The 19,005-nt window shown below is 39.6% G+C and overlaps 1 protein-coding gene across 1 annotated transcript in view; it reads right to left on the bottom strand.

Moving 5' to 3' along the window:
• Positions 1-9,831, bottom strand: part of LOC139698556 (uncharacterized) — a 322,044-nt gene extending 312,213 nt beyond the window's left edge. Inside the window, exon 1 of the mRNA XM_071597394.1 lies at positions 9,725-9,831. Coding sequence (XP_071453495.1) covers positions 9,725-9,831 — 107 coding nt within the window. The remainder of the gene's footprint in view (positions 1-9,724) is intronic.
• Positions 9,832-19,005: the final 9,174 nt, after the last annotated feature.

Raw genomic sequence — 19,005 nt, 5'->3', positions numbered from 1 at the left:
CTTTTCCTACAAAGCAGTTGAATAAACTGTAAACTATAAGTTTAGTGAAGAATTGAATATTTAGGTTGATTGTTTAATGTTCAGAAACATGGTTTCTGAGGGATGAAGATGAGAAAAGGTCATAAACCCTTGAAGTAGAGGCGGAGAAAAATGTTAAAATACGAGATGGCGAGCGAGAAATAAGCATGAAATAGCCATTGCATGATATACAGAGTCGTTTTGCGATGCTGGGGAGTGTTATGGAAAGAAATGAGGAGGATCTTAAACGAGGAAAGGAGTAAAAACTAAGAACTATAAATGAAATATTGTAAAAAGAGGGAACTGAATTCTTCGTTTTACAAAAATGTTCTGCAATAGCTGTTAGGGGCAAACTTAATTTCGTCGTCCTCTTCTTGATCATTTAAAAGGTTTGAAATGCCTAAAAAATGGCTTGATTATTTACAAGTTAATCGGCATGAGTCGCTGATAATATTCCAAAACATCCGACAAAAATTTAATTCCTCAAATATGTACATTTTTGTTTCAAAAATATTCTACTTTTAAGGTGCATCGGAATTTCTCTATCATAACCGAAAAAAATGCCATATTTCAGGAAAGATCGTAGTAGTAGTAGTAGTTTTTAGAAGAGGCTACCGAAAAATACTTTTGCGGTAAATGAAATCGTTTTTTGGACCGTTCTTATCGAACTAATTAGTCAATAACTTCATAGGCCATCAGGGATTACGTCTCCTCTGGAATGGTTGTTTTTTTAACCTTCCGTTTATATTTCACTCGTATTTCAACAGGATAAACACTGAGTTCTCTATGAAGAATTTACTTCACTTCTTGTTTTAATAGTGAATTTTTTGAAAGCAAACTATACTTCTCGATCAAATATGGTAGCACTCGAGGAAAGAAATTATAAGCCCATGACTTTTCTATCTCAATATGCCTGATGATTTAACAAAGAATTTGCATGCTTATCACTCTAAAAAATAGCCACAAACGTTATTCCCTCGATTTCGGATCCTTGGAATGTTTTGACCACTGAATTTGATAAAGAATGCATATATCCAAAGTTATTTTTACTTACAAATTTTACAATAACTAGGCATGATAATACAAAAACCGAAATATTTTGCCAAATTTGGTACGCGGGAAAACTGTTATTCTACGTATTTGGTCACGAATATCCAGGAATATTCGATTCTAAATAATATTCATAATTATTACCCTCTCAAGCAAAAATTACTCCTTGCTGGACAGACAAATAATTTCTACAGATTTGCTTTAATTATTAAGACGGATATAATTTGTAGTGTTCCATACCACTCAATTTATGCCAGGACATATCCCTCATACAAGAAAATGAATAGTCAATATTTGACTATTATTTTCTCAGATATCTGCAGATACATCTGCACAATACCCCATGATAAGGATGTACGGCAGGGGGTTTTAGGGGCACCATTCATGCATGAGTCAACACGTACATATCAATATATATTTGCACACATGCACAAACACTCGTACACATGTACACTAAGTGCCTATATACTTCATGCAAAAATTTTTTTTCTACTTTTGCCTATCGTTTAAAGGAAGAGTGAACTCTTGAATGTATGCATCACTCCATCCGTGATAAATTTTATTACATTGGTTTCTAATGCGATACATTTTATCAAACTACATCTTCAGAAAAGATCCTGATGCCAACAAACAATAAAGCCATAATTTATTTATTTTTATTTATTCAGTATAAGTCCGAAAACAGCACATTTTGGCCTTTACATCGAACTATTAACAACGATAACAATGGTCACATTTACAAACACCCAAGCCCTAGATGGAGCGAAACTCACCCAGGCGGGAATCGAACCCGCGACCCTTGGAATGGCAAACGAGGACGTTACCCCGCCGCCACCGGGGCCGGCAATTTGGCTTCCTATAAAATTCTCCAGGAAACCTCATTACGAAAACATTTCTTTATCAATGAGTCAGCAATTGAGCTTCGCGTACACATCGTTTTAGGTACTCCTTAGGCAATGTTCACATTTTATAGTGTCTCTCTCTATTCAGGAAACATCAAACCTTATCACAACCAGACATAAATGGAGTTAAGAACCGGTCCTGAAGAAAACAAATGTAAAGAAAAGCGGCATTTATCGCATTATTAACTGAAATACCGAAAGGTACGCTGATCAATAGACTTTGAGGCTCAGGTAGGTATATTTACGAAGCGACGGGCCAAAGGTTCGCGGGTCCGAGCCATTGCTGACAATTACAGGAAGATGGATGACATTAATAGATATAAAAGCGAAAGATCTGTTACCTTGCTCAGAAACGATCCTCTCCGCTCGTCGGATATAAACTTCTCCGCGGAAGTCTGCCCATCTTCCGCATTCCTCAAGTCCCACCCCCTACGTCGCGGATTCAGAAGTCGATATTTTCGCGCGTGAGCCAACTTATCGCCCCAGCTCCAACATCTGTGCACCTCACGCCCTCACCACCATGCAAGCCGCCGTGGACATCCGCCCTCCCACGGCCACTTCCGAGAAATGCGCTCTCGAGTGGACCCTGGGTTATGTTACGGCACTGCACACACAAAAGAGGAGGGGAGAACGGCGGGTGGGGAGGGTGAGAGGGATACGCTGGCTAAAGGGCGTGGAGGGTTTGGAGGGGGACCGGCGCTGTATGTGGGGGTGATGCGTGTGTGTAAGGGGAGGGGGTTGAGAGAGGTGCGGGAGTGGGGAAAAGGAAGGGAAGCGCATAAGCCTTGACAAAAATAAAGGATTTCTGACCTTGACAGGCTCTCTATCCTATCTGGCTGGTCTTTGGGGGTGAGCAACCAAGCCCTGCTAATAACTCGGCAGTGATTTCTTGAGGTCGCGTAAAAGGCCAGCTGTAACGACCGGATGAAGAATGGTAAAATGGTATAAATTACGATTGATTTTTTTTGGTAGTTGTCTCCATCCAAAATTTACCTTAACCGGTAGATTTCCTTATAAATAAATAATAAATGTACCGATACGTGACTTCGCAGTTGAATGACGATTCGCGGGATTCAAAATGTTCATGTTTCCAATCACAGACAAGGCCCAGCGAATACGATGCACATGGATTGTATGGCTACCTCGCGCTTGTTGCAAAGGAAGCACTGTTTTCGTACGAAATATCGAAATTCGAGGTATCAACAAACATGTTTTGAGGGAATAGGTCCGGGATATATCTGCGATTATGTTTACACAGACGACTCAAATGTACAGAATCGTCTCGACATCGTAGTCTCTGACAATTTTGTTTGAAAAAAGTGTCTTCGTTTACCCCATTCATCTAGTTCCTTAAATAAATAACCTAAAAATCAATGTTTGAAAACTTCATTTTCCATTACTTTCGATCATTCTTCAAATTCGAGGGTTGAAAAACATTTTAAGAGCGACAGACGAACGACAAGTATCTCATGTTTTCGCGGCACTAGATTTTCCGCGTAATGTACTTCTACGTATTGAATGTTGGATAGACGGAATTACTTATCTGATTGGCCGTGAAGTTTTCCAATAAAGAAATTATAAAGGTTTTCTCAGAAATAGAACAGGCTTATACATTCAGTGCATCTCACCCTTAAGAAGCACTAGGAATTTAATCAACTCCATTTTTCATCATTTGCTTCACCAGTGGCATAAAGAGATACACGAACAGAGTGCTCGTTAGAATACTACCCATCAAATACCATTCTCTTTCTCCCAGAATTCGGTAAATTTCTGACTTCGTTTTCCACAACCTGCAGCCAAAATCACTGATATCTACCGATTTTCATTAACTCTCAGGTAAGTTTAGCTACTGGTCAGAAAATACATTTAAACATCCATCGCAACGATTAAAAACATTAAAAATTTCCAACAGTCTTACCGTCACTCGGTTAAAGCCTAAGCCCATTCTATGCTAGTACCTCGCCTGTTCATTATTAATACTCCGTACACGATGAAGTCACAGTCTGTACGGTGCAGGTCGGACATGATCGTGCATCCAGGACCATAATGCCTCTGACGCGTAACGACAGCGACAAGAAAATGAATACTAAGACGGATGAATACTAATACGGAGGAAAGAGAACTTGAGAACTAAGCACACAAGTTGATGAAACATGGGAACTATCGGAGCCTGTCATGCGTGACATACTTACAATTCCCTTGCATCTCGTCACAACTATTTTTATAAGTATCAACGATACTCACGAAGAGATGCTCCTTGAAGTTAATTCAGAGATGCTTTTCGAGGCGGTAAAACTTGCGCCATGGGGGTAGAGAGTGGGTTGAAGGATTCAATCAAGTAATCCTTATACATCTGCAAAGTTTCACACTGAATTTCTGGGAATCTAACCACAATGAAAACATATATAAATGCATAATTCCTTTGATCAACCCCATTCCTATCCTAAGTGAATATTTATGATTTATATTTTTCCCTCATTTAACAACGATGGTACACGGAAACCAAATAAAATCGTACCCACGGAGTTTCAAAAATTACCCACTTCAATATGGCCGGAACTCAATTCTCGGAAATAATAAACGATATTTTTAAAAAAATACTTGAGAATATAAAGCAACGGTTGTTTATTGGATAGCGCTCTCAAATATTTGTGCTGTACAAATTTTGGTGAAGGAATTCAATGCGTGAGTAAGCGTTACCTTTGCCATAACTTACATGCCAGATTAACACGGATGAATAGCACTAAACTTCCGAAATGAAAATACTCAATATTTCACAACAACTTTCTTTACGCAGTGACATCATTAGCACGTGACGACATTGCCATGTAACGAAACCGATGGTGCATTAAAGAGTATTTTCATGCGGAAGTTTTAAGTGTTATTTCTCCTAGATAAATCATAAAGTATTTCCACATAGAGCAGCCAGTAACAGTTACTTTAACTGGATTAGACTTAATCGAGGCGGGAAACTCATTGATTATATTTCTTTTACATATTTGTAACATTTTAACTTGGTACGTATTACTCATGCAATTCATATAATTACTTTCATTGCCGGTAGGCTCAGATTTTGGCAAATGAGGTTAAGGAAAAGGTTAAGTTAAAGTTAGGTAAGGAAAGAACCAATGTTCAGATAGAAAATCAAGCTACGCACAGTAATACGACTTTTTTCAATCATGAAGAAAGAGTTCGCCTGTCCTACAAATTTTCCCTACTCATCTGCTTCCCGACTCCCACATTGGATTGGCCTCCATGAATCCGTGATGCATTCCTTAAAATATCGTGACCTCCCTCGGGGAGGGACGACGGGAGGGAGAGAGTGAGAAAACGGCGAGTGCCTCTCTGCACTCGATTTCCGCCACCCCGACTACGTGATCGACTCAACCTACATAGAAAAGTCAGTGTAATTAAATGACGTGTCATCGTAATTGAATCCATTTAATCTTAATAAAAAGAGACGTTTCAGGCGTGATATGGTGGAATATCATGATTAATTAAAAATAGCAATTTTCCACAAAAATAAAATTTAATGCGACCGGTTTCAATGTTACTACATCATCATCAGGTGGTTACACCTGATGATGATGTAGTAACATTGAAACCGGTCGCATTAAATTTTATTTTTGTGGAAAATTGCTATTTTTAATTAACCATTTAATCTTGATTCTACTCACAACAACGACATTACTGGAAGAACGGCGTTGCCGACAGTAGCCTGTAGTATATGTGGATTAATGAGTACACCCCATTAGGAGGATGTGTAAACAGTCTTCAGTGGTTATAACTATCCGATTAGTGGCTTGGTGATGTTATTATTACGCTCACGTCGCACTCGAACAAGCGGGATGGAATGCTATGACGATAAAATATACATTGGTTTCAAGCATAAGTCTGTAGTATGATGGAAGCGGAAACAAAGGTAATACAAGTGGTAATACGAGTTCTCAGCAAGAATATGACATATTTTAATCACATAATTAAGCAATATTTGCATAAAATAATAATATTTCACAAGCACAACCATTAACGCGAATGGTATCTAAGATGAATTCATAGTTTTTTAGGTACATGCTATAAGCATTGTCAAAGGGGCTAAAAATATGTCATAAGTATTTTCCAGACTACTGATAAGAAATATTTCATAATAAAATTAATAACTTCGAAGCTCTAATACACACTCTAGTAGGAAGAAAATGCATCGAGTAAAAACACCCCTCTTAATGAACCCGTGAACTATCACCTGAACCAACTATTGAATTGAAAACCTATCGGGGGCTATCAACCGTTCGCGACGCGACGCGGCGTTTTATATCGTATACTAATCTGTGTCCTCTCGATTTAATAATCCGAGAGTTAGAACTCCAGGATATTTTCAAAGCTTTGAAGGAGAATTTATATTCCTCAATGGGACTCAAATGCAGAATGAAAATGATGTTTTCATGACAGACAGAAGATTGTTCGTGTTACAATCAGGAGCGTACTTATTCAAAATATCAAAGCCCATATCTCTTGAAGCACGAGATACTTTGGCATTACAGCCCTTACTATTGCTATGGATTGGTTACACCCATAAAACATTTTTCGTTTCTGTATCTGGTAACCGACCTGATTGATCGTTCACTTATTAAGAAATATTCTGATTATTTCTACGAGAGATCAATTACGATACTTCACAGGTAAATGAATAGGAAATTAATTTCTGGTATGAGATAACCCCTCCAGAATTCAATAAACTTTGCTAAACTCTTGAATGCATGTGGTATTGCCATTGCAGAGAGATTGTTTAAGTAAGTTTTCATAACCCGACGGGGCTTACGATATTTCTCATAAAGGGTTACTCGAAAATCTGTTTATGTCGGTGATAAACCTGAAACTATTATCCGAGAGACATAGATAATATTTTATAGCTCAAAATTACGCTTCGGTGTTTGCGGTGATGATAATTTCACGGATTGGTAGCTGACATGAAGAGCAATGGCAGAGATATTAAAAAGCAAGAGCATTTTGTGATTTATGGAGCGTTTATACCTCTTCAAGGGCAACTACTATAGGAATTAATTTTTAAAATATAAGGTTTGTAGAGCAAGAAACCGCATCGATAGTGACACGGGATGAATCTAATGTCACGAATTAATACCTTGGTTACGTCGATTTCATTAACATTTCTTAAATGGATACACGAAAAGAATATTAAAAGGCTACGTGCACCTGTACACCAATATTCTACTTTTAATTATTTTAGAAATCTATTACGAAACTTTTTAAGTTAGCCTTAAGTTTGTTTACTTTATCACCGCACGTTCAATTCAAATAATGTATTTTATTTATCGGTAATCTACCGGTTGAGATAGTTTTGGATTGACACACGCTACCAAGCGGCACAGTGTTAATTCCCATGTCTCTCTTAGTAAAACACAACCTAATATCCTACACTACAATAAGCCCCTCTTCAACTCCGTATCTTTCTCCCTTCATAACATCCAACATCCCTATCCAACAAGGTCTGCCCAAAAGTAGTAGGACTTATTTGTTCCCGGATAGACGGACGGATGGATGCTTATGAGCGGCACAAGTTGTTTCGGGAGGGAAGGGAAGCTGCTGAAGACACCGGACGTTCAGGACGCCCATCGACCTCAAAAAGTGAGGAAAATCTTGCAAATCTTGTTTGTTGGACAGTGATTTCAGATTCAGTGTTCACCTTGTGACCGAAAACATGGGCATGAGAAAGGTGTGTGCGAAGTTGGTGCCACGAGTGTTCTCGGACGAACAAAAGTAAACTCGCACGCGGATCTGTCAAGAGCTTCCCGAACATATGAGTGAGGATCCAATTTTTTTAGACATTGCCCCACCAGACTTCTTCCTTTCCTTCCCCCCTCAAATCCGTGCTGAAAGGACGTCACCACGTCTCGGTGGAAGCATCACTAAAGGCCGTGACGAGGGAGCTAAGCAGCATTCCGGGCTCCGCCCGGAGCTAAAGAGCGAAAATAGTGCCGTCAGACAATATTTTAGAATAATGATATTAACAAAAATCATACTGTCATCTAAGTCAAAAGTACTCGAATACTTTGTAGAAAGAATATGTACTTTTCTCGCATCTCATTGTATCAAATCCACTGTATGCCAGTGGATTCTGATCTTTTTAGTTTTGAGCAACCATCTTGAAATTAATGAAACTCTTAGTAGTAAGTGGAAAGGAACGTGCCGAAGAGAATAAGATTTTACGTATTGTTTGCCTTAGTCTAGATAACTTAGTATATATAGATAAAGAGGGAGCCCTAAGGTGAAGATTTCATCTGTTATACATTATTTATATTTCAACCTTAGTATACATATATTATAGAGAACAACGCCCCTTGAAATGATGATTGGAGCTACACAGAGCGGTTCAGCAAACAATGACTTACTAAACGTAAAAAATTAAATGGATCATTTGGCTCCTCTTCTCCAGTGTTTGATTGACCATTGGGGATTTCCAACAAAGTGACGCAAAGGATATAAAGATATGATCTTGAGGAGTATGGGATGAGGATAAGTGAAAATATAAAAACATCGAAACAAACAAATATTATCCAGAAACCTACATGTACATATCCCTATATAGCTCCGATTGTAGCCATTGTACCAAGTGTAAGAATTCCCATGCACAACTACTTTGAGATTAAAATATTCCACCCATTACATACGACAGTTATGAGAACGACTGCAAGCTCGGATGCGAAGCCTAATATGAATTTACGATTAGTATCACAGATAAATATGTCCAAAGAATAACCGTTCTCTCTATTGTGAGTTGAAATGATTAAATAGGTACGACAGCAATATTTTGGAAAATACATTACCAATTCGAGAGAAAAAAGCCTTCTAATTTCAACTTAAGAGGCATAATATTTACAAATCATAAAGCAGAAACAAACGTGATGACTAAAGCAAGTACAGTTTCTACTGAGAAAAAATCCACTTGGATATATTTATTGGCGTATATGATGCATAACAAGTGCTCTCATTCGAAATTAGCCAAAGACTGAGGACAAATTACCACTCTTATTAGCATTAAAAAATCAAAGAATGGATTTCATAATCCAATTACGTTCTCCTAAGTTAACAACAGAAATATGTGATTTGACCATGCATGCACTTGTACTGTGTGAAAAATAATGCTCTCCGAAATGACGTTGAGTTCGTAGCCGGCCACATGGAAGAATTTATGTCTCTAGTGATTAGATTTTTAACTACCCATTACGACACACCGAAGTAAAACAGAGAAAAAAATGAATGGACCTCACCATGAGACAATGAATTCCTGAATGTCATAATGAACGAAAACAACAAAGGGAAGATATCAACAAGAAGAAAAGGGGATATTCTCTTTTTGATAAAAAAGAATGTTTGGTTAACATCGCGTAAAGAAATTAACGCTGAACAGAAAAGAATTGAGATCTATTGCTGGTAGTATTACCCATTGATGTTCATTTAACAAACGATTGTGATATCTAATTCAAGTGTTCTGTTAGCTTGGGTAGAAATGAACATGCAGAATCCAGAAGGTTGCACCTGACAGGGAAAATTCATCGTGTTTACGTTTTAAAGTATCACCATGGATGGAAGTCGACATAAAGAGGAATGTGTTGCGGAATGCTGCGAAATGTAAGCAAGCATTCCTTCCGCCACCACATCATTTCAGATGATGCCATGATAAAATCCGAAATTATTCCGAGATCTCATCGTCTTGGAGATGCTCCGAGGTCACCTACCTCTCCAGTTGGGTAGGTGGCGGAGGCCCCGGGACTGGAGGCTTAGCCGGAGGCATTCCCGCCACTGTCTTCTCCGGAATGGGCGGCGGGCGTCTCTTGGCATCCATGGCAACGACATCCAACGCCGCCACACGAGTCACTCACTCAACCCTTTCGCTTCCACCAGCGGCGGAGAAACAGAAAGGATGCGCCCGGATGGGAGCAATCCTGGGGACCATCCTCGCGGGTCACCGAACACGCTGCCACGTCACAGAACTGACACACGTATTGGAGCACACGGCACCGAACAACATATTCCAGAGTGTGAGGGACCGAGGTGCAGGAGGTGCGCGGAAATTTCAACGCTGGCTCCGCCAGCGGGTGACTTCAACGCCTGCACGAGGAATGGGAGGACGGAGGCACGGGGAAACGAGAAGAAAGGAACCAACGGAGGGCACGAGAGGCCTCACTGGCGTCCGCTCCGCCGCGACTACATCGAGGGCTACACTTCGTGCCCCGTCCTCACAGGCCGCCCTTCTCCCTTCCCTCCCTCCCCGCCACTCCATACCTCTCCGCCCTCTTCACCTCTTCCCCTCCTCTCCTTTACCAACCACTCCGCTTTTCTTCCTCCCCGCCAGTGCCAGCCTCCAGGCAGTGAGAGCGGCAAAAGAGTTCGATGGGTGTGTTGGAATGAGGGAGGGTAAAAGGGAGGGAGGGTTTGGAGTGTGAAGGAAGGTAGGGAAATAGTGGGACGGGGCGGCTTCGGGGAGGGAGGGTGAGCAATGAGGAGGTTTCACGTGACCAAGAGAAGGAGGAGGTGAACCAAAGGAAAAGGAGAGGGAGTCGGTAGTGGTGGAGGAGGAGGTTACATCCTTTCCTTCTCGGCTTCCCAGCGGCCCGGCCGACTCACTCTCGAACCTCATCTCTTCCACTCACAATCTTTCCCGGTCGCTTACACCCTTCTCTCTCTCCTTCCTTATTCTCATCCTTCATCCCGTTTATTTCGCTTCCTCTTCCCGATCGAGCCTATTTTCGGTCATTGATTGTCCACAATTCCATTTTATTTCAATTTTCTTTTATGTCTCCCTCAATTAACGCATATACCTTTGTTTTCCATATTCTACGAATTAGTTGCCCGTGCTTATGGCATATTCCATCGCGTCATCTTTTTCTTTGGGCATATCTTACCATTTTGGAGGGAGAGGGAAGCGAGGAAGGAATTAGTAAAAAGGAGTTTTCTAAGATTGCTTTAAATGAGCCTTTATTAAACTTTTCCTACCCCAAAATTGAACGGCGTGAAGAAAGAGTGCTTGTCTTTTTCCACTTCATGGAACTCGTACTACTATTTTATGTGTAACTCAGGTTTCTATAATCACATTCCTGCTCTTTCTCGACGACCTTTATCCGTGAAACCTTTCAACGAAACTATACCATTAAATATGAGCACCGTGCGCAGAATCTTCCACACACTGGGAGCATAATCAGACCGCTTAAGTTCAGACATGACGAAAAATATTTATGAAAAATATAGATTAGGCATTAGATAAACCTAAATAAAATCTAGGCATGGTAAGGTTTCCACTATGATCACGTATGCATTCATCTATCTCACACCAGGGAAGACTAAAAAATTGAAAGAGTAGAGAAATTAGTATGAAATTTCCTCTCTGGTTTTTTAGCCTTTAGTAACAATGGATATGAGGGAATCACGTGTTACCGAAAAATGCCCCCCTGGAAATCAAGTATCCGTTACTCACGTGGTTCCAAGCTCGGGCGATTAAGCCCCGCTGGGGCCAAGAAAACTTTTTCCGTAAAAGACAGGTTTATGCCCGTTATAGGTTCCTCTTACGAAGATTTTTTCCGTGACTTTTTACAGGCCCGTCCTCTCTTCAAACTTTCTCTTCTTCACTTTTCATTTTCCTTCACTTTCCACCTTCCTCGTACTCACGGGTCTACTCCCTCCATGACTTCCCGTTTCACTTCCTTCTCCTTTCCATTGCACTCATCCTCCTCTCCCTAATTTTCTCTCTCTTATCATCTTCGTCCTCTTACGTTCCCCCGCACAAACCCGCCTCCATCGGCGGAGGATGTTTTAGAGCTTGTCCTTGGCACCGCTAGAGGCTGCCATTCACCTCTTCGTGCTGGGATGGGGTGCCTTATAACTTCAGGGTTACGTGTCCTTTCCATTTCTCTGAATACCAAGATTCTTCGAAATCTCCTAATAAAAATATTATCAGATCCACCAAGGCAAGTTAAGATCCCCCACGTTGCGTTCAGTGGAATTCCGAGTGAGTAAGATGGAAAACTTTCGAGAAACTTAAGGTGCCTCGAGGCTATTTTATCTTCACAGAACGTTCTTTTACAAGCCGATTGAAGACATTTTCAATGAAATAATTAAAAACTGACTCGATAAACAGTTTTGCTTGTATTTTTTGGTCCCAGAGAAGTGCTAATTTGCCGTAATCTTCATATGATGTCACCCATTTCATTCTATTTTCCTGTAGCATCAAATGACTATGAATCATATGATTAACCACGGAATAGTTATTGAATCAAATAGCTTATTCATGCAGTGCAAAAGAGTCACAAAAGTGACACCATCAGTATAATTTTCCTCGTGCATGATATAGTTAAAATTGAAAACTAATGATATCTGTCTGGTATTTGAGAGCCAAAATGAGTGCTGGTTGGTCAGAAAAAAAGAATTAAATTACCTTCTTCCAACTGTTTTCGAATGCTAGAAATTTGTGAAGAACATTTTCCGATATGTTTTTAAACAATTAAGCACCTTAGTTGCAATTAATGAGAACAAACGAAAATGATTTCTCGTTCGACCAAGTAAAGAAAAAATAAAAACGAATATTTGCATTCAAACACTTCTCAAGATGTCATAATTTTTTCGGAGTTAACCCATTCTATGTTTGAAAAATCACACACAAATTAGATTGTATCACAGTTAATTTTCAATTGATCAATTAACTTATAACGATGAGTGATGAGATAACGATGTTAATCACGGTACATTAACCCGTAATTAATTGTCTATTGATAGATGTATTTCAACAACACACTTTTCTATGAATAGATATTTCCACACTAACAATGCTACTTAATTTTTAAAAAATAATCTAAAAAGGTGTAAAGGCTATTAAATCTAACAATTTAGAGTTTTAATGCTGAAGTGTTATGAAAAGACCATATAATGTAATGCTTCCTTCAATTGTTTTCACCAGCCTGAGACTAGTTGATAGTAGTAGTTTTAGAGGAGGCGACCGACGGCTGAGGTCATTTGCGCCATTAGGGATGGACAGGGAAGGATGATGGATGGAGTGAAACCCGGCGTCGGCATTTGCCAACTCTTAACTCTTAAGGCGCCAAGGGGTTCACATTTTAACGTCCTATCCGCCCAACGGCGTAATCACTCAAAGTTTTCTCCACGAAGCACCTCAATTAGGGATCGGGATATCATTGAAAAATATCTGCCGCACCCGGGATTCGAACTTGGGCCCTCGACTAGTTGATTCTTACAAAGAATTCCTTAAATATCATAAAGATCTTAAAAAATACGAAAATACTCAATTGATAACAAAAATATACTCGCTTTCGATAAAAGCTTTCATTGACCTTCAGGTCGTAAAATTTAAATGATTGGATGCCATCATCGGAGAGAATTTTTTTTAATCACAAACTTTGAAGATGAAACCGAAATTTACTCGAACTTGAAGTTCGTCACGCCTTATACACAAAAAATAAATGACTATGAGGCTCAAGTAGACTAACTGGGCCAGAGAGTGATCGTCGTGATGCCAGCCGCTGTCTGGCGGTGATCAGTCGACCAGAGCATCCCTTTTGTCTTCATTTTTCAGCTCCACCTTCCGCTCTTCGCGGTTCGTAATTCCGGAATAAGTTGGCTCGGAAGGGGGGCGGAAAGGGGAGCGTGGAAGGGGTGTCGGAGGGGTGGAGAGAGGGAGGGGAGCACACTATACCTCCGTGTGTGATTTTTCCCCGTCCCTTCCTCTCTCGCCCGACAAAGAAGTTTGGCAGGTTTTCGCGCGAGTTTTTTTAAGAGTCCCCATTCACGGGGCGAATACACTCGCAAACATGATCCGCGACCAGCGTCATGAGACAGTACCGAACATACACAATACAACACTCAGGCGACGATACTCGATGTATGACGCCCGCTCATCGGTCACCGTAATACGACAGCGATCAGCCCGTGAAGGTGATGGCTTCAGGGTGGTCAAGGGCATCCAGAAACTACGCCTCCTGGATTAATCCCATAGACGATCCAAATCCATCAGTCAACAAGAAGTGAGGATGAACAGAGAATTTCCCAGACACTTCACTAGGAAGTCAAAGAATATATTAATTTTATAATAAGATATAAAAAGCTTCACCATAGATTCAAATGAGCAAAAAATAACAGCGAATAAAAAATCTTGAAGTAAAAAGCATTGCTCAAGCTGTGACTTGAAAAACCAATTTGTGATCGATCGGAAAACTTTTAGATCCTGAGTTAATGTTAATGGAATCGAATAAGTTTTCTACTGCTAATTTCTGTCTTGTTCACTAGATTATTAGACCATTGGAATAAAAACAGTATGTCACTTAGCTATCACACTTAATTCTGTTGTGACGTACATAACTTTTCCAAAAATGCATACTGAATTAATAGAAAATATAGATGTTTGAATTAGCGTGAAATTAAATTAACATCTAGCAAGATGCCAGCTTTCGATCAACTTATTCGATGATACATTTTTATTGATGATGAATAGAAAATTGCCAAGGAAGAGAGAGTAATTATATTAATACCCAGTGTTTCGTTCAATCAATCATATGAACATATTACACTGAGGATAATTCAATACTATTAGTAGGTGTTCTAACACAAAACACAAATAAGCCAATAAACAAATAAAAAATCAAATAAATGGATTAATAGCACACGCATAAGTTCCTAACAAGCAATGGAGCTTAGGAAATGGATTGTTTTTGGAAATCACTTACATTGATTTTAGGAGTACATAATCGAAATTCGCATAAACCAATACGTACAATAGTTGGGAAGAGAGGTATTTCATCGCTTCATGGAAAAAATTCAGATAAAAACCAGCTTTTCTCAAAACTTGAAATAAAACCAAGATACTCCCAACAATTTGATTAAAGGAGATTATTAAGCCTATTCCAGGACCGAATATTCATCGTCGAGTATCATTTAAGCTCTGTACTGATGCATGAGAATCAAAAAATATGCTTGACCATTTATTGCATTCATCATTAAGACGCATTATAGATAAATGCATCCGCAGCATGCGTATAATTATCCGTTACTTAGTTAAGTACCTTGTACTATATGTACCTGTATATTACCGTTTCCATAAATTTCGGAATGGCCTTAGTTCATTTTTTCCACTTAATAAATCGTTAACGTACCAATGACGTAAACTATGCACTACTAGCAAAGAGCATATTATAGGGCAATAAAAGATAAAAGAATAAATCTTACTCGGGAATTGGTATATTTGGTTGCATATTGTGTCGTGATTGAGTATTATTCTTACATCTAATCAAATTAATAATTTCAGGCTTGATATGTTAGAGCGGCATGTCGTCAAATAAATGAGAAAACAGGTGCTTCTTTCCAATTATTTATTCTTACTTATGGGACGGTCGTTTAAACAACTAGTACGTCTTATGATTACTTCCAGGCGTTGAAACTTGTCTTGCGTGCATGTGAGCATAATTAAGTGGGCAGTAACACCTGTGTTCTCACTAAAAGCTTGGTATTGCGAGACAGAGAGCACTTTAACATGTTACACTAGCGACCCAGGATACATACAGAAGACGCCATTCAGTTGTCCTAGCAGAAAATTAGGGCGAAGACTACTGCAGGAGAAATTGATAGGTAATCAATAAAAAGTGAAACAAAAATAAACGGAAATACTGCCATTGGCATGTTCAATACAAGGTTTATTACGGTGTGTGTGACCCGGATAACAGAAGAAGCACGAGCTGGAAAGAGAAGGGGACTCAAGAGGGGAAAATGCCAACGGTTGAATACTCGTTGCCTTGCCGAGGAATTGTAAAAGAGACAGAACGAATGTTGGGGTCACTCGAGGAGTCGAGGGGCGGGGCACAGTAAGAGGTCTGGTAGCTTGGTGCCGGCTGGGCATTGCAAGAGGGGGGGGGCGTTGGCCCTTAAGTCGAGGATTAAAACCAAACGTGGCTGGGGTCGGCATTGGGAGCTAATTCGTACGGGAGTGAATTGTCGGGGAAGAGAGTTGAGGCACGCACAGGAAATGAAGGCGGAATGCGCACTCCCCCATGCGACTCTTGAGTCGGGCCATGGGTGGGAGGTTACACCCTCGAGAATTGAAGAGAATGTTTGTGGAGGGATTACCGACTGGAGGAACAGGATAACGGACTACGAGGGGAGGCTTTCCGAGAGTCTTCGTGGCATGCCGAGGAAATACTACGATGGGAATGGTGAGAGAAGCCTCAGGGAAACAGAAAAGCACGGGAAGGAGAAGATGGCGATAAGCTAATTACTCGCCCAATGGCAATAAAACAAAATAAATCCTCGTTAAGGCTTATGAGTAAAAAGAGGTTCGAAGCCCTCTCTATTCCTTACTCGCAATAAAAAACTTAATCACGTTTTTCTTGGCGTTCTTTCTCTTCTCAAATGGTGACTCATTCGCGATCTTTAAAACCTGAATTTCACCAATAAACTAAGGATACAATAATACAACCATGAGCACAAAAAAAACTACTCGCCCTGTGTGCCAATACACTGAGTCATTTTATTTATTTATTTATTTATTTATTTATTTAGCCATTAGTCCGAAAACAGCACTCTGGCCTTTACATCAGACTATTAACAAAGAATAACAATGGAGACAATTACAAACACCCAAGCCCTAGGTGGAAGAAAACCCACCCAGGCGGGAATCGAACCCGCGACCCATGGATTGGCAGACGAGGACGTTACCCCGCCGCCACCGAGGCCGGCAATATTATATTTTATAGAGGAATAAAAATATTTATCTGGAAAAATTGGGAATTGCACAAAAGTTGAGAAGTCGTCGTCTCGTGATTAGATGTAAATGATTAGCTAAGCATTTAAACAAACGAAGAAGTATTAGGCACGGTAGGAGAGGAGAGAGGGTTGCCGGGAGTTATCCAAAGGCTCTAAGAAACGAGGATCCAAGGCATTTTCATTGGCGATGGAATGTTGAAGACTGTGATAAAGGCAGGCAACGTCAGGCAGATGAGAAGGGGGAGGAAAGGACTAGTTGGACGGAATGAATTGAGGCAGAAAATATGCGGCATTGAAGAAGGGTTTATTTTAATGTAGGGCGGCATTTTGTGTCTTATTGAGCGAGACTTTACCTGCGTCCAGACTCGTTAGGCATCAGGGAGCATGGATATAGGTGCCTAATGATAAGGCAGCTTGAGTTTGGACACCCTACATAGTAGTACTGCCATCTACGTACCGTAGATAAGAATAAGGAATAAACAGAGGATGTCCGAATGTAAATATGTTTAAACTTGAAGTAGCTCCTGCAAACATTTGTGCATAGTTGCAAAACCGCATAATAGTTTTTGTGTAATTCTGATTTCACTTTACAACTCATTCTGAAGTATTTTATTAAATTTTTCTATTTCTATCTTTTAATTTAGCAACTTGGGCGAATTTTGGAACTAGTTTCGTGTTCATGTGCTCTTATCGAGCTATATTTAAAAATTGGTTATCCGTTTTTTATATTTAGCTTGAATTATTAGCTCAGATTATGTTACATTTCAATAATTTTAAACTTTTTATTTTATGATATGTAATTTGCTCAAGGGTAATTTTTCGGTCATTAAACCATGTCAGTTTTCATTGTTTTAAGATATGTTTTGTGTCCTGAGTAGTTCAGTAACAATTCCGCTCGAAAATTATTTTCCGTAATGGTTATATACAAAAATAAAATTTAACAAGCACACAAACGAGACATGAATACAAGCACGATGGCAAAGACGATGTTCTTAGCCATGAAATGAAGCACCAGGCAAAGAAATATGTTCTTACCTCTACATTCCAAATATCTGTTTCCAATGGATTGATAAAATAAAGGTGTTAGAAGAATTAAACCACACTCATGCGGAAGACACCAAATTTCTCTTGCTTTTGAAAACATCTGACTTTTCCGACCTCAAAGAAAAAACCAATGTAATTGTGACCAGCAAATATAATATACTCCCGCTATGGCATTCTTTGGTTAGTTTTCTCGCTTTTTTAGCACTTGGAATTATGGGGTTGCAATATGGCGTATTTAGGATACACTTCTTGTGTCCTAAATTCGAAGGCCGAAATAGGTGCCTAAATTTGCGCCCTCATGCAGCCTGCTAGAGGGAAGTAAGTACAATTACGTTAAGAAGGGCCATGTATTCAAAAGTATAAGTTCTAAATGCTGGTCTTTTACACAAGCATAAATTCTACGAATAACAGGCATAGCGTTTCAACGCATATTGGATTCTAAATGCGGTCAACGACCCCCAATCTCGCTGGCAATCTATTATTTTCGCATGTACCAATTCTTTAAAACCTATACCCTTCACAAAAGAATTCATGAAAGTTACCTTTCAAACGCCTCCGCGGAACGCCATTCGAAAAAAAAGTTCGGGTCAGAAGGCGCACCCAAGTTATTTTAGTATGATATCGCATTGGTAATCATAAGCGATGTTTTTTTTATTTTATTTTCATTTGTGAGAGTGATTGTCAGTAGGAATCGTTTTTGCATCCATCTTAAGCGTTTCGGGACAGCATGGTAGCCTAGCGAGTACAGCGTTCGGCTGCATGTAAACAGTATCGGCAAAGAAACGCGTCCCTGTACACGTCTGTACAGTCTGTAACCATCCAAAACCTACATTCAACGATAAAGCATCAAGAATAACAATAATTATAAATATTTAAGCCTAAACGTTCACAGAGACTATCACTCTGGCAAGGAATTATTCAGAAAGATGTCCCTGCATCTTTTAACACTTTTTCCGTTAAACACTAATGATTTACCTCCCAGATTTCACCTTCACGCTGTAATAAATATTTACGCTAATGACCGCTGCACTACAGGGCTATTATTCGGTGAGTTCTGAAGAACCGCAATATATGCATTGCTTTTCCATTCGAATTCATCCTTAGGACGAAATGAAATCGGCAATTGGGAGCACCACAATTTCAAAAAAATATGCTATTAACAGATTAATTGCCTGCCATTCATTGGGTTTGATTTAACTTGCACAGTCAGACTTTT

The sequence above is a fragment of the Hetaerina americana genome, unplaced genomic scaffold, assembly GCF_022747635.1.
Source record: "Hetaerina americana unplaced genomic scaffold, ioHetAmer1.1.p SCAF_89, whole genome shotgun sequence".
NCBI classification, from domain to species: Eukaryota; Metazoa; Arthropoda; class Insecta; order Odonata; family Calopterygidae; genus Hetaerina; species Hetaerina americana.
Note: the sequence above shows the minus strand (reverse complement) of the source record. Positions and strands in the feature narration are given on the sequence as shown.